At 39.6% G+C, this 16,494-nt stretch overlaps 3 protein-coding genes across 7 annotated transcripts in view; 2 read left to right on the forward strand and 1 right to left on the reverse strand.

The window, feature by feature from the left end:
* LOC122640478 (oxygen-dependent coproporphyrinogen-III oxidase, chloroplastic-like) overlaps positions 1-6,795 on the forward strand; it is a 29,628-nt gene extending 22,833 nt beyond the window's left edge. Inside the window, exons 4-8 of one of the 2 annotated variants that reach the window (XM_043833688.1) lie at positions 4,581-4,664; positions 6,149-6,236; positions 6,318-6,442; positions 6,536-6,634; positions 6,715-6,795. In XM_043833688.1, the coding sequence (XP_043689623.1) occupies positions 4,581-4,664; positions 6,149-6,236; positions 6,318-6,442; positions 6,536-6,634; positions 6,715-6,783 (465 nt within the window). In that variant the 3' untranslated portion in view covers positions 6,784-6,795. The remainder of the gene's footprint in view (positions 1-4,580; positions 4,665-6,148; positions 6,237-6,317; positions 6,443-6,535; positions 6,635-6,714) is intronic. The other variant, XM_043833689.1, reaches the window with a different exon arrangement.
* Positions 6,796-9,392: 2,597 nt separating this feature from the next.
* On the forward strand, positions 9,393-11,501 carry LOC122640479 (peptidyl-tRNA hydrolase 2, mitochondrial-like). 4 transcript variants are annotated; one of them, XM_043833691.1, is made up of 3 exons: positions 9,393-9,489; positions 10,398-10,733; positions 10,802-11,501. In XM_043833691.1, exon 3 carries the CDS (start codon positions 10,827-10,829, stop codon positions 11,340-11,342), a length of 516 nt encoding a protein of 171 aa, XP_043689626.1. In that variant the 5' UTR covers positions 9,393-9,489; positions 10,398-10,733; positions 10,802-10,826; the 3' UTR covers positions 11,343-11,501. The 4 variants fall into 4 exon arrangements, with proteins under 4 accessions (XP_043689626.1, XP_043689628.1, XP_043689625.1 ...); XM_043833693.1 differs by having other exon boundaries at positions 9,399-9,489; positions 10,468-10,733; XM_043833690.1 differs by lacking the exon at positions 9,393-9,489 and adding an exon at positions 9,525-9,557.
* Positions 11,502-13,557: 2,056 nt separating this feature from the next.
* On the reverse strand, positions 13,558-15,439 carry LOC122639299 (ATPase WRNIP1-like). Its single transcript, XM_043832123.1, has one exon. It carries the CDS (start codon positions 15,437-15,439, stop codon positions 13,640-13,642), a length of 1,800 nt encoding a protein of 599 aa, XP_043688058.1. The 3' UTR covers positions 13,558-13,639.
* Positions 15,440-16,494: the final 1,055 nt, after the last annotated feature.

Genomic DNA, 16,494 nt, shown 5'->3' on the forward strand with positions numbered 1-16,494 from the left:
CAGAAGAAGGCATGCTGTTAATAAGGTAACACTCAGTCAAAACAGCATCAGCCCAAAAAACCTTAGCCACTTTCATCTCAAATAAAAGAGATCGAGTAACTTCCATCAAATGTCTGTTCTTAAAGCTACACCATTTTGTTGAGGTGTATCTGCATAAGGGGACTGATGAATGATCCCATTTTGAACCATAAACTCATTAAAGGGAGTAGAAAAATATTCTTTTGCATTGTCACTTCGAAGAACTTTCAAGGAAGTAGTAAATTGATTCTGAATTTCAAGCACAAAAGTATAGAAAATGGAAAATAATTCAGAACGATCCTTCATTAAATAAATCCAGGTAACTCTGGAAAAGTCATCTACAAAAGTGACAAAGTAACGAAAACCCAACATAGAAGTAACAGGACACGGACCCCACACATCAGAATGAACTAAAGAAAAGGGTTGGACAGCCTTGTTACTGACTCGAGGGGGATAACTTACACGGTGAAGTTTCCCAAACTGACAAGACTCACACTGCAAACTAGACAAGGACTGAAACCGACTATCTAAAATCTTCAAACTCTGCAATGAAGGATGACCCAAACGACAATGAATCTGATGAGGAAGTGCCACACTCAAACATGCCACAGTGGATGCGTCGTCAAGCAGATACAACTCCCCAGATACGCGACCTCTACCAATCGTCTTCCTCGACTGGAGATCCTGAAACTCACAATAATCAGGAAAAAAGCTAACCGAACAATTGTTAGCTTTGGTAAATTTGCGAACAGATAATAAATTGAAAGGAAATTTGGGCAAGTAAGAAACGGAAGACAACGACAAAGGAGGGGTAACATGCACAGTGCCTGTACCCTGAACCTTAGCAAGAGACCCATTGGCTAACATAACATTGGAAGAAGATTCATGAAATGAAGAAAAAATACATAATGCTCCAGTCATATGGTCCGAAGCACCCGAATCAATGATCCAGGGACGAGAAGTAGATGACAGGCATGCAATAGCATTACCTGGCTGAACTAGGGTAGCAGTGGAGAACTGAGATGACTGAGAATTCTGAAATTGAGTAAACCGCTCATAGTCTTCATCAGACATAGTCACTGTTTTACCCTCAGGCTTAGAAGGAGGGGTAACCACCGGATCACTGTTGGCTGAATTTGCAAACTAAGGTGGTGTACCATGAAGCTTCCAACAAAAGCACTAAATGTGACCAGCTTTGCCACAATGATGACAAGTGCGCACTTGTCCTGAAGTCTCTGAAGTACTAGGTGTGGGTGCTTTACTGTTCCCTGACCCATGACCACGGCTACCACCACTGCTACCCGTACCTGTCCCACCACTGGACCCACGGTTGGCAAAGGCTGCAAGGGCTGAACTCTCATTACCATGAGAGGGATCTTGGCTGTTCTCACGAGAAACCCGTAAAAGTCTTGAAAAAGCTTTTGAAAGTGTAGAGACTTTATCCCCATCGAGGATTTGAGACCGTACTGGCTCATTCTTTTCGTAGTCCACCCAAAAATACCATAATAGCCCGCTGCTCTCGCTGTTGCTGCATCTCTTTCACATCAGATGTGATAGGAAGAATAGAATTCAGCTCCTCATATAGTCGCTTGAATTCAGCAAAATATTGGGTTACAGTCAGAGTCTTTTGATCCACTTTATAAAAAGCCTGGGATAGGTCATAAATCCGAGACAAGTTGTCCTTCCCAGAATAGAGGACATTCAAGTAGTCCCATAACTCCTTTACTGTGTCAATGTGAGTAACCAGGTCTGCAATCTGATTATCCATTGAGTTCAACATCTGACTCAATATTCTTGCATCCACCGTATCCCATGTCGCATCTCCTTCTTGCTTTGGCTTTGTGAGATGATCCGGTTGATCACGCCCCGTCAAGGCCAATCAAACCACCTTTTTCCTGATGCAGATTCATCACCAAATATGGATTGTTTCATTGGGAATAAGTCTAGGGTTGGGTTATATACATGTTGGGCCTTTGATCCCATGGGTTTCTAATGTAATAGGCCACTTTTATGGGCCTCAAATATGGGTATATAGGTTGCATACGGGATTAGCCCAATACTTAGTTTATTTTTATGTTTTTTAATTGAATCGGTTCAAATTGGTTGCATCCAATTGGTTCAGTTTAAGTGATCATGTGACTTGGTTAAGTGGTCATGTGATGTAAGTTGGGCTGGATTAGGACTCTATAAGTCCAGCCATGTTTTGAGTCTATTTCCTTTAGTATTCTAGTTTCCTAGTCAGTTTAAGTTACCTAATAGGTTAGGGATAGGGTTAGGCCATTCCTTTTTAGTGTCTAAGTCTATTTTTGAGTCTTCTATATAAGTTTGTAAGGGAGGCCAGCATTACATACGAATTTTGATTAATAAAAACTCAGCTTTATGCTTGCTGCCTTTGTTGCTGCCTTTGCTCCATCGTGAGTGTGCCTTGTGAGTAATATCAAGGTTGTCTTATGAGTAATATCAAGGTGAAGGGATTGGTGGATCTCCAATCGACTCCTTGCATCGTGAAGATCGGGAGGGCTGCTACTTATCTCCTTGCATCTTATAGATCGGGAGACCCTATTGTTCATCTTCAAAGATGCTGCCATTGAAGATCTCTTCAAATCCAGTAAGTTTGAAGCTGAACTTTGTTTAAACCTTCTTCTTCTCACTCCTACCCTAACTAGGATTCCTCCATAACTTCAAATCTGTCCATTAGTTTCAAACCAAACTTTCAGCATACATCCCTTACATCATTATTGACACTCAATCCAAAATCCAGTTCATAACTCCCACTCTATCCCCTCCATTCCTCCACTCCATTAAAACCCAAAACCTGCAACTCAATTCTGTCCAGAATTCCAGAATTTTAAAATCTTCCCAAATCCAATTATTTTTATCCCATTATAACCCCCTAGACCTGCATATTAAAGTCATATAAGACCCATTCCCAAATTCCCATCCTAAACCCTAGAATTAACCTAAAACCTAGTGCTATCCATTCGAACCAGCAAACCCTTTTGCTAATGATCCTGTTATCTGGCTCCTAGTAGGTCTCCTACCTATCTAGGACTACATAATTTCCATTGCTGAAAATTAGAAATCCCTTCAAGTTTCCTTTCGGTAATACGATGAGAAGAGGAGGACAACTCAGTCACAGTGGTCTTTGCATCACCCATGCTTCACTGTACAAGTTAAATCTTCACAGAGAAGTCCTGGACAGATTGAAATAAATGGACAGCAATCACTTCTGAAATTATGGACAGCAAATACTTCTGAAATTATGGACAGCAAACACTTCTGAAATTATAAACAGGGCAGCCACACTCAACAGACACGAGCCAGCAGCAAGTAATAACCAACCTCCAGTCAAGAAACTCACAAAACCAGAATCGATCTCACCCTTGGCACATACCAAAAATAAAACCACAAAACCGAGACCAAAACAGTCTTCACTTCATCCAATTCCTTCAAACACACCCACAAACAAGAGAAAAAAAAAAGAAGACCTAGTTCTTAATTTATGCCATGAACTAGTCTTCAAATAGTCCCAAAAAAATACAGCATAGGGTGCTGCACCCCTTCAACAAAAATATAAGAGAAGCCGAGAGTCCTTCAAATCTTCAAAACTTGTCAATCTTCAATTGTAGGCTGTAGGAAGGAGACAAGGACTTTCACGAATGCTGTAGCAGTGTCTATCCTTGCTCTAATACCATGTAAATTTAAATAAAGAAGAAAAAGAAAGAAGAAGAGAGAAGAAGAGAAGAAGAGAAAAAGAGAGGAGAAGGAAGAAGAGAAACTGCACAATTGGGGTTGCAGCCGTAACACTAACTGCCCCCAAAACATAATATTAATAGGTTAAAACCAAAAAAATACACAAAGACAAAACTACCCCCAAATATAGAGAAATCGTGAGTAGACTAGCGTCAGCCTATTCACGATTCCCCTTTACTCCCCCTTACTCCTAACACATCACACATCTCAACCACTGGGATTGTAGGGGTGGCATCCTTTACTATAGACTCATGTGCAAGAAAATTAAAAACTAAGAAATAGAAATTTGCTAACAACTTTAGGTCTCCTAATGTGACTCTCTCCTTAAGGAAAAAAAAAGAAGAACCAAAAACAGAAACTTCTAAAAGGACTTTTAAAAATCAACCTAGAACTCATCTGAAAATAGACACTAGGCTTTTAAGCAAAGGACCATTTTGTATTTATAGATTTAAAGAAGTGTTTGAGCCTTTGGCTTAGAATTACACATGATTTTCTGAAACAGCTTGAAGTTCTTCTTTTTCCTCTCTCCTCCCTCCCTATTTTGGGTGTTCAAGCCAGGTACTGGCTTTAGATATGTCAATCCTAAACCTAGGTTTCTTATGTGAAAGCTGTCAAGTATTACCCACTAAGCATGCTTAACTTGTTCAACAAACTGGGGCCCTAACTAAATAGAAGAGATAAAGAGGTTTGGTCTCTTCAATCTAATTTAGTATTTATATATGTTTTTTTTGTGGCATAGATACCCTGTTATATGTGATGTTTTAGCATTTTCAGCTGGAGCAAATTTTTTATGAGCTTTTCTCATGTAGGTTCAAAAAAATGCCTGTGACAAATTTGATCCAAGTTTCTACCCCAGATTCAAGAAATGGTGCGATGATTATTTCTTTATTAAGGTAGTCTCATGATTAATTCTGTCTGCTATAATGTATTTTATATGATGTTACAAAGTTTACTATAATTATTTTGATTCTTTATAGCTTGTGTGGAAGCACAAGACTTACTGATTTTTCTTTTCATTTCATTTTCAACAAGTCTATGAGGGGTTTTGCTTGAAATTGAAAGTAAGGTCATAAGCATAAAAATTAGTTGTGTAGATGAGCATATTTAAAAGGGTGTTTGGAGTAGATGTGTAACTGTAACTATATAAGAGAGAAAGCCCTTGGTCTTCCCATTGGACTTGTAATCTCTTCCTTGGGAACAAGTGATTGGTGATGGAGGTGGATTTATATCATCATTGGCAGGTTGTGAAGGCCTTACAGTGGCTGGAGGTGATATTGGCATGCATAAGAGAGGTCTTTGTCTTGGCTTCTAGGTTAGAACATCTGATTCCGATAGAAGTGAAAAACATGTCTGTTTGCAAAGCAAGGAGGGGTGTCATCTGACCTTATTTTAAAGCTCTTTTTAATTTCTTAGTAGTTGGTTAATATTGGTATTGCCTCAATTTTTCTGGGCCTCAGCCATTCTTTGTCTACCCCACCTTTCCTTCCCCCGCTTCAATTGCATCCCATTTGTTGATGGAAAAAATGTGTTTGGATTCTCAAGAAATTAATTTGTTTCTGTTTCTAAGGTCATTGGAAGTTACTCAAAATGATGCCCTCAGGCATGGAAATGCTCCAGAGTTGCACCAATTGTGCATCCATACAAGTCTTTTGTCCTCTCTATTAGGGAAAAAGTATATGTTTATAATCTAACAAATTAAACTGTCACATATGCTTCTGATGGTCTCCTACTAAGTTTTCACTTGAACCTTTGGGGCTTTCTTCAGGAAGCTTGTTCATATTTTCCTAGTTTGAGATAGATGCTTAGCATAACCATTGGTAGAGTGAATTGTTTGATACTGGTAAAAATGTGGGGGTAGACTGTAGAGTGGGATCTATTGTTTCTTTAAGGTCCTCCCAGTTAAAACATGCAATTGATTTGGAGTGAGTGAAGAGGAGGGAGAAAGGTCTGGAAGTCACTTCTTCAGGGGGAAAAGGGAGTGTTGTATGGATTCTGTTGTGCCTCAGCTTTCTGCCATACATGGCAGTGCCTGTTGACACCCAAACTTTGTGGACATCTCGTCTCCATTATTGTCTAATCATGGATTATGTTTCAGTCCAATCCGACATCATTTTGTGTTGGGAGTATATATATGATGGGTGATTAGTTCAGATAAGCCACCAAATTTGAAATTTGGTCTACCCAGGGAACTCCTTATCTGCCGAATATTAGAATGACCAGCATCATGTTGTGTGACTGAAATGGCTGGAAAGTGCTCTTATATGAGTAGCAGAGCAGCAGCTGGCAACTCCACACAATCCCCCCCCCCCCCCACCCAAAAAAAAAAAAAAAGTTTATATGGACAATATTTACTAATATTAATGGGTAATACCTGCAGCATCGAGGTGAAAGACGTGGGCTTGGAGGAATATTTTTTGATGATCTTAATGACTATGATCAAGAGATGCTTCTTGCCTTTGCATCTGGTAATTGCTGGGACAATTGTACCCGAGGTTTCTCTGTATGCGCTATCCACTTAACGTCTATAATCCAATTTCTTCTTGCAGAATGTGCAAATTCTGTAGTTTCTGCGTACTTACCAATTATTGAGCGACGGAAGGATATGCCATTTACAGATCGGCATAAGGCATGGCAGCAATTACGAAGGGGACGCTATGTGGAATTCAACTTGGTATAACTATTGTGTTTGAGTGTGAAATTAGATATACCATTTGTACGTTCTTAAAGTATGTCGAATTGACCATTTGTTTTATGAAATGTGAAGGTTTATGATCGAGGTACGACATTTGGACTAAAGACAGGAGGCCGTATTGAGAGTATTCTTGTTTCTCTCCCACTCACAGCACGATGGGAATATGACAATGTAAGTTTCATAAATTGATTGATCAGTCATGTATGGTAACATCTGAGTTTGCTAACTTATTAGATTATCTTTGTTTGCAGAAACCAGAAGAGGGAAGTGAAGAATGGAAATTATTAGATGCCTGCATCAACCCTAAGGAATGGATCTGACGTCCGAAGGATGGATGGCATTGTATCATTTTGAGAAGCCAGCCTCTTAGTAATCACATGAATTTTTCTGGAGGTAAGTAGCCAATCAGAAGAGAGGAATTGTATTTGACTAATAGAGTAGTGAAAATTGTACTGAAGAAATTGTGGGGCTCAAAAGTTGGCGTTCTAGTAAATTTTGGATAGGAAATGTTGTAGTGTTGTAATCATATTGCTTTACTTTCAAATTAGCATAGGATAACAATCCAGAACCAAGTGTATTTTCATTCAAGAATTGATCTGGGGAGGGTCATAATATGCGCAGCCTTACCCCTGCTTTCGTAGAGAGGCTGTTTCCAGACTTGAAACCATGACCACTTGGTCCCAATGGAGCAACCTTACCATTGCACCAAGGCCCACCCTCTAAAGATTTACTTTTAGGTAATTAGTGGTGATCATATGTAAACAGCAAGATCTGAAAAATAGCTGGTAAGAAATGGACAAAAGAAAGTCAAAGGGATGGTTACATGATTGAATTTGGCTTTAAATATTAAACGAGAAGCCAAAACATACTACAACACATCTATTCAATGATCAAACTTGTCACAGTACCCTTCCTCATAGTATTAACAAGGTAGCCATATAGGAAGGTCTCACTCACTAACAATTGAATGGAAGACAACACCATTTTAGTGGTTCAAGGAGAAAATCTGGTTGATGTTATAGTCAAACTACTTTCTGATCCAAGACTCTCTAAAACCGAAGGGAATAGAATTCTTTGCTGTATGGCTATAACCATGTCCTATATCTGGCTTCACAGGAATAAAGGAGCTTTCCAGAAAGAGCAGTTGAATCCTATTGTAATTCTGAACCTAATCCATAAATGGGAAATGGACCTTCATATCCATGATTGTGTTACTATTATGTTTAATTAATATAAGTTTTCTTTTCCATTAAAAAAAAACCAACATTTTAGTGGCCCTTTATCAAATTTTGGATTTTAATTTAAGCATATAGCACATCATATATTCCACTTCTTTGCTTCATTCGTAGAAGTCCTTAATTTTTTGATATATGACAGAATCAAATTAAACTAAAATTTGGTACATAAGGAAGACGTGTGCTTACTTGCCCTTGTTTGTTTTGATTTTTATTTAATTTTGGGGTTACCTGAAAGTGTCAAACAACTTCAGATCTCTTGGACATGTTGCCCACATCATTATCTAACAATAATTTTTTAATATAATTTGATATTGTCAATTTGTCATATGTCAAAATTAAAGCTATAAAAACTACTTGAAAAACAAAGTAAACAATTAAGGGAAAAACGGATCCAAAACCCTCCAAACTTTTTCCAAGGTGAGCACATTTTTATTTATTTATTTAGTGAATATATTAACTAAGGGTGTCAATCAATACGGTATCGGTACAGTACCGAAGCCAAACACCTCATACTAATATTATATCGTACTGTATGATATCGATTCGGTATACGGTTTTATTCAGTATGTATATGATACCTCATATACTTAGGTGAACATAAATGCATATGATTTAATCTCGAACTTTGGAACAGGGAATCATCATGGCTGATCCAATCAAAACTGCTATGTGGCAATTCTGACCATACAGGTGGGGCTGAAATTTTGTGGATTAGTGGATCTCAAGACCCCTTTCTCACATGCCAAACTTTAGATCAATCCAAGTTTAACAAATTGTAAAATCTGAAATTTAATAAAATTAAAATTACCAAAATGGTGCATGAGATGACCAATCCACATCATGCCCTAGACATCTAACAAAATTACCACATCAATCTTTTACATAATAGTGAAAACTTATATAAGCTCCTTTGAAAAGTGAGGCTCATAGTGATACAATGACACTACCATGCCTTCTCACCATTTATAGCCCACAACAACCATGGATTATAATGAATCATGGGTATAGTAACACTCTTTCATTGATCGAATCCGTCTTCCACCCAAGGATTTAGAAATCGGTATCAATCTATATCATATGCATTTATCCTTCGGTTCCATTTAAAAATCAATTTTCTTATAATTTTACTCTTGATTCGTATGGATCTTTATCTCCTGTGATTTCCTGTCTGGTCTAGTTCCCCTAGTGCCCCTAATAGGAGGGCACAATGACCATTCCACTCCTGCTTTGGTGGAGTTTACCCCCCTCTTATTACGGGCACTAGAGAACTAGACCGGACAAGGAATTGGAGGAGATAATTTTTCTGATCCATATTCGATCCTTCGATAGAAAATCGACCAGTAATCGATATCGGCCCTTGTCATGCTACCACCCGGCTCACATTAGTAAGGTTTTTTATTTTTATTTTTCGGTCAAGACTTTGTTTTTTGGGTGAAATTTTTGGCAAGACATTAGTAAGGTTTCCCACCCTAGAAACTCTTTGCCCCCACTCCCCTCTTTAAAATACAAACCAACAAATGTTAAATGACACTGACACTGTTGCCGCGACCAAATCCCGAGCCTTCCTCCCTCCCTCTTCTTCAGTCTTTCTCCCCTTCTCCGGTTCTCCGTCCTCAAAGTAGCTTACGAACTTCCGACCACCGCTGCGGTTCAACTCTGGCCGTCTGGCGATGACATAGGGAGTTGAACTCAAGCAGTCCAGCAACCACCATTCCCTCGCTTTCTCCTTCCCTTTTAAGTACCCTAACTGACTGAGATTTTGAATCCGGCATGGCCGTTCAAGTTTAGGTAAGCCTCTGTGTGTGTGTGTGTGTGTGTGTGTGTCTAGGTCTCTATTTCTGGCGGACTTTGTGCAGGTATCTTGATTCTCAATATCAGTTTCTGGTATTAGAAACTATAAACAACCAGTCATATCTCTCGTTTCAGTGTTATTCTTTCTGCGTTTAATGAGTTCTTGTCTGGAGATACTAAGAACGAGGGTGTTTGATGTTTTAGATCTGGCTGAGTTCACTATCCGGAGGACTATGGGTAATGCGTAAGACAATCAATTACTTGGCTTTACTTAAAAATGACAGCTTGGTTCTGGTTCATAGCTTCATTGATTTATGATATGTATTATGAAATGCTAAAAAAGAGAATAACATCCCGATCAGGTTTCAGTTAAATTCTGGATTTCATCAACATTGTTATAGAATTTGTGCACAAGATAGTTGATTCTGTCCCCCTATATATGGCTTTCCCTCGTGCCTCTATGATTTTTTTTGGAGATTTCCCCCCTTTCTTGTTTTAGAACTGATGTTTGTTATGGACATATTTTCTTTGTTAATGGATTTGCTTCTGAAAGTTAGATAATGGATTGATGTGTATGGATTGATATGCTCCCTCTATGTTATTCAAATATGACATTGATTGATATGTGAAAATGGGTACAGAAATTATTAAAATGAACATCCAAATTTCGAGAGGCAAATGAATAATTCCTGAATTACTCCAACTCCGACTTTTTTTTCTTTTCTTTCTATAGCACACTTTTTACCAAATTCTTAAATTTGCAGAATGAACTATTTGAAATTTTTACCTTATTAATTACTCCCGAATCCAAAATTTTAACTAGCCTACTCTTGACGAACTACGTTGGCCCATATATCTTATAGTTTGACAAAGCCTGATATTAGTTATTGGATTATATTCCTCAGGTCTTGCTTTTCATCTCAAAGATCAGAGTAAAAGACACCATTGCGACTCATTAAATCTTTCACTGATCAGTTCACCATACATCTCCAGAGTGGACCTTCTTTTCCCTTCTCTTTTTCTCTATCTGGTTTTTGTTGGAATGTTCAAGGGGGTTGCGGTTTTAGTGGGAGAGAGGGAAAGTCTGGACGAACAATACTGGAACAATCCATCTACGCAATAGGAAAATTGAGTTCTCCATTTATCGCCAAGAAAGCTTTGTCCCCACCTCATTAGCAAGTGCTAAAAGCAAGCTCTCAATTTCAGATCATCAGAAGACACTGAACTGGAACCGTGGAAAGGTCTGTTCTCAACTTTCATTCCCTTATCTGAGATCTGATTTAATGATTACGTTACATGCCCTATATAGGTACAAAAGGAATTTCGTTTCATTGATGGATCTGTCATGGATTAGTGTCTTATTTGTTGGGGTATGCTGCCTTGCTTTCGGTTACCTAATTGGAACTCGTCGCTGCACTCGATTCATTGCCTCTACTAGAGAATATGCTACAGCTGCTGTGGTTGAATCTTTCGAAATTGAAAAACTTGCCGATATTATTAAAGACTTCAAGATGGTATTGGTTGTGAGGAGCGACTTGAAGATGGGTAAAGGAAAGATTGGCGCCCAATGCAGTCATGCAACTTTGGGTCTCTACAAGAAGCTCCTTCGCAAAGCGCCAAAAGCTCTGAACAGGTGGGAGATGTGTGGGCAAGTTAAGGTGGTTTTGAAAATTGAGAAGGAGGAAGAGCTGCTGGTTTTGCAGAAAAGGGCAAAATCACTCAAATTACCATCCCATATTACAGTTGATGCTGGGAGGACACAGATTGCACCAAATTCACGGACAGTGATGGCTATTCTGGGACCTGTAGATGTGGTTGATGATGTAACAGGTGGACTGAAGCTTTTGTAGTGGTATTCTCAATTCATTTTTTGTTATCTGCAAGTTTGTGAATCTTGGCTATTCAGTAGGATGCAAAACCCTACCTAGATTGGAAGGCTTCAGGAGGACCCAAGTTCATGAAAGGTACTCATTAGTTAGGAGAAAATGGTGGTTGTTTCTTTTGTTCAATTTTGGATTCAGTGGGGTATGTGCTCTTAAGATTTAAGAGTGCAACAACTTGACGATGACTCTGATGTATTTGCATTTAAAACACCCCAAAAAGGAGTTGTTTTATTTGGATTCATTAGCCATGTTGCAACTGGTAAAACTTCCATGAATCATCATCATATTGGATTTGATATCTTCAAGTGCATTTGGAGGCCCCTCCATAAGCCATCATATTAGATTTGATAGGTTGAATCTCATTGCTATTTGGCCTCTATTTCTGCACATGATTCCTTGGCAACCATATTAGATTTGATAGGTTGAATCAAATTGCTATTTGGCCTCTATTTCTTAACATGGTTCCTTGGGCATGTGGTAGGGTCTTCAGGAGCCTTAATTTTGGATTTGATCTTAACAATTTGTTCTTGATTGTTTAGTTAAAGCTTCTTAGATTGGTTTTTGAAGTGGCCAAGTGGGTGTTGTGTTCAAGTGGGAGTTCAAAGATTTTCTCTAAGCTCCTGAGTGTTTGGGGGTGGTATTTCTCCTCGTTCGCAAGTGCACCGTACAATCCTTTCTAAGCAGAACATTTGATAATAGATCACAAACATATATAAGCCAAAAGATTTCCTCCTTCATAACCGATGTGGGACTAAAGTCCCACATCATTATTTAGAAAATTCCAACAGGTATCTTGTATCAAATTTTATTTTAAGAAGCTTTTTGATTCTTTTGAATATTGGAAGCTTAATTAATTTTTGTTGACCTATACAAAGGTAAAAAGACCAAATTTTAAAGCATGACCTCAGTGATATAGGTTGGATACTTGGATGCACATATTTTCTTGTTCCAGTATTTTTTCATGCATATATGTCTATATTTGTGCCTGTTTCTTGGAGCATCTTGACATAATAGACGTATAAGTTACATTGAAGGCTATATGTATAAGCCACATACGAGTAGAAGAAATCAATTCCAGTCGTATTATAGAGGGGAAAAAAAAGAGCAGTAATTTATGTAAGAAGAAGCTTACCTTGAATCTGCAAAACTCATAGTTTCTTATCATGATTTGTCTTACAAATACTAAAACCCCAACAATCCTTCTTTAAATGAAAAAAGATAAGTGGAAGGTAATAAACAATAAGGATTAATCATTGGAAGGTAATAGATGGTGGATTTCAACATGTGAAGGATTAACATAGACTCCCCAAATAAATTAGTCTGTTAATAGAATAGGGGGATCTACATGCCTCTTGCATGTATTGGAATCTCCCATGTCAACCCATTTGGCACACAGGAGAGAGTGTCGCACGGTTTATATATAAGGGGGTCTAGTGTCCATGTGGTTTGGGAGGAGAGTGAGAGTACAGCTTGTTCTTCCTTTTTTTTTCTCAAAAATCAATGGGTAAAAGAAAAAGGGAAATTATTTCTGCAATGACTATCTTTAGCTTAATTTAATTTCTTCGTTAGAAGCAATAAATTTTATACTATAATTATTAGTTTGGTATTGGTTTTGGTTCTAGAAGTTAGAAACCACTAATAGATTAAAACTAACCCGACTAAACGATTGAAATCAACCATTTGGACTGATTGAAATCAACAATTTGAACTGATTGAAACCAACCATTTAGACCGGTAAAGACCAATAAAAGGAACCAATAGCGGACTGGTAAAAGAGCATTAAAAGAAACGAAAAGCGGACCTATAGAAGACCATGAAAAGGAACCAATGATGGACTGAAATCGTTTGGACCGATAGCTATCAGTTTCTTTTTTTTTTTTTGGGTGGTGGTGGGGGTTGGGGGGGGGGGGGTTCAGTTTGGTTTCTGTAGACCAAACATTTTATCGGTCCGGTTTCGATCTCACCTGTTATATGCAACAAATACAATCAACCAAACCGACCGATTTCTCACCCCTAAAAGAAAATAGTATTGAAAAAGAAGAAGCATCTTCCGAGGTAAAATATTCATTCATGTACAGCTGAGAAACATACAAAGGGGTGCTTTCAAAGTCTGCAATAAGTATTTTCTTTTCCACTCCAAAAAGGTGCACTATGGGCATTTAGAACAACGCACTTTTCTTCACATTAGAACCCATTCAAATAAAAAGACTAATCAGTGTTAAATTTCAACTGCAAGTGAGGCTGTCGCTTATCTATCACTGTTGTTACTTGTTAGTAGGCCAGTCCAGAAACTTGTAACCATGTAGTGAGGATGGCATATAAGTTTGTGATTTTGAAGATGAAGGGTGATCAGGAGGGTAAAGATAACCCTTCCCATACCCAAGTTCCTTCATTAGCTTTGTTGGTGCATTCCTCAAATGGAGAGGGACACCCTCATTCTGTCCCCCTGAGTCTCTCACTAACTGCTGTGCAGCTCCTATTGCCTTGTAAACAGCAACAGACTTGGGAGCCAGAGCTAGGTAGGCCACACATTGTGCAAGAATCACATTGCACTCAGGCATGCCCAGGAAATGACAAGCCTGGTAGCAAGCAACAGCTTGGTTGAGTGCCAATGGATCAGCCAGTCCCACATCCTCACTTGCAAACCTTACTAATCTTCTGGCAATGTAAAGTGGTAATTCCCCTCCTTCCAACATTCTTGCCAACCAGTAGATTGCTGCATCAGCATCGCTTCCCCTCATCGATTTATGGAGAGCACTGATGAGGTTATAGTGTTCTTCTCCTGCCCTGTCATAAACCAGGTGCTTACATTGGAGAGCTTCCTTGGCATCATCAATGGTGACAACAGCTACATTTAAACCATCCCTGTTTCCCTCATTTCCTGAAGAATTGGCACTTTTTTCACTGAGATTGGTTGCAACAGTTGGACTTGAAGATGGAAACTTAAACATCTTAAACTGAGAAGTTGAAGTATCATTCACATTGGGGGCATGTCGATGGGTTATTCGAATTCGAGCTGCAGCAGATGTAGCAGATATCTCCAAAGCATTCAAAGCAACTCGAGCATCCCCATCGCAATTCATGGAGAGAAAATCAATGGTTTCATCATCCACCTTGACACTAACCCCCACACTTCGAGCCAAACCCTTTTGAGCATCATCAGCTGCTCGCTTGAGCAACCCCGCGATGTAGTTGGGCTGCAGCGGATTAAGCGTAAGAACCCTACACCTTGACAGCAACGGTGTAATAAGGTGAAACGAAGGGTTCTCAGTGGTTGCCCCTATGAAAACAACAGTCCCATCTTCAATTACAGGCAAGAAAGAGTCCTGCTGAGATTTATTAAACCTATGAACCTCATCAACAAACAAAACCGTTCTCTTGTTCTTCTTCTTCATTTTCCTAGCATCCTCAACTGCGTCTCTAACGTCCTTGACACCAGCAGTTACAGCCGACAAAGAAACGAAATGATACGAAACAGAAGCAGAATTGGCAATGGCTTTGGCGATTGAGGTCTTACCAGTACCAGGGGATCCCCATAACACAATGGAAGGCAAACGATCACAGTCCAACGCCGATCGAAGAATTGAATTCTTGCCCAAAAGATGGTCTTGTCCAACGACCTCATCGATGGTGCGAGGGCGCATTCGCTCAGATAAGGGCTCATGGGGTTTCTCTGAAGATAAGTGCTGAGAAGAGTTCGGCCATACCCAGAGCTTGGGACGCTTGGGGGGAGATTCTTCGCACTCAGATTCCTTTTCCACAGCTGTGATTTTGTCAGGGGTGGGGTCTGCTTCACTGGATCGGATTCGAGATGAGGAAGTTCTGGATTGAGGTGAGGAAGTTTTAGACTGCAAGAAACGATCGAGTTTGGGTTGGCAAGGGGAAGGGGAAGGGGAAGGGAAAGGAGTAGGGTTAGGGTTAGGGATAGGATTGGGGTTAGAATTGGGTTTGTGGCTGAGGATCCATTCGGTGGCTTTGACAGTGGATTTGCCTCCGGTAGCTGCTAAAGCTTGAGTAGCCAGCTCTTGCGAGAAGCCCATGTCCAAAAGCTGCTCCATCTCCATTTCTCTACACATGACAAAAGCAATAATTTTTCCTAATTCTTTTATCAAAAACAAAAAAACAAAAAAAACAAAAGCAATAATTTTATATTTCAACTTTAATTAGACTAAATCACGTCACATACAAAAATGAGAAATGAAGGGGGTAATAAACAATCATATTGGGAGCGTGATCGTCTACAGCCTGTTGCCCGTAGCAGCCATAGTAACGCACTAACGAGGTGTGGTGCAATAACCGTCTTACCCTTGTTTGGGCAAGGCATTCGGGCAGGGGTAAGGCGGTTATTGCACCACGCCTCATTCGTGCATTGCTATGGCTGCTACGGGTAGGCAGGCGTACACGATCTGGATACATCATATTGGGGTCCTCTCAAATTTCTAACAGTGTGCAGTGCGATTGTGCCAGGTGGAGATGTTGACACCTGGCAGCTCGGACATCCAATGGTCCAACTTTTTTTTTTTCTTCTAGAGCTCGGGACCGTTGGATGTCTATGCTGCCGGATGTCAACATCTCCACTTGGCAACAAACTATGGGGTCCTCTCCAATACCTAAGAGTGTGCAGTGCGATAGTGCCAGGTGGAGATGTTGACACCTGGCAGCTCAGACATCCAATGGTTCAATTTTTTTTCTTCTTAAACTCGGCACCGTTGGATGTTCGAACTGTCAGATGTCAACATCTCCACCTGGCGCACTGCACACTTTTAAGGGAACTGGAGAGGATTATTTTCCAATGATGACCAGCTAATTCTCGTTTGGTCGGAATGGAACATTGAAGGGGTCCCACACATTGGCTCACAAGTGATCACTCATGGCCTTTTGGTAGGTTAACCTCCCCTCACATGCCCCAATCTGCCTAAAATTGGGTGAACCAGAATGCAATAAAAAAAAAGGTTAAATACACGTACCCCTTAAAATGCACCCAATATTCCTCATGCCCCCTAAGGTTTTGACAAGTTCACACGCACCCCTTGAAAATTCCACGTACCTCCCCTACTTTATCCTCCTAAAACCATTTAAGTTCACATCGTTATTTTTAGGCGTTAAATGCTAACCTGAA

This window comes from Telopea speciosissima, chromosome 9 (assembly GCF_018873765.1).
Source record: "Telopea speciosissima isolate NSW1024214 ecotype Mountain lineage chromosome 9, Tspe_v1, whole genome shotgun sequence".
NCBI classification, from domain to species: domain Eukaryota; kingdom Viridiplantae; phylum Streptophyta; class Magnoliopsida; order Proteales; family Proteaceae; genus Telopea; species Telopea speciosissima.

Coding starts and splice junctions, on each gene's coding strand:
- LOC122639299 (XM_043832123.1), bottom strand. CDS start 15,439: ATGGAGATGGAGCAGCTTTTGGACATGGGCTTCTCGCAAGAGCTGGCT.
- LOC122640479 (XM_043833691.1), top strand. CDS start 10,827: ATGGATCTGTCATGGATTAGTGTCTTATTTGTTGGGGTATGCTGCCTT.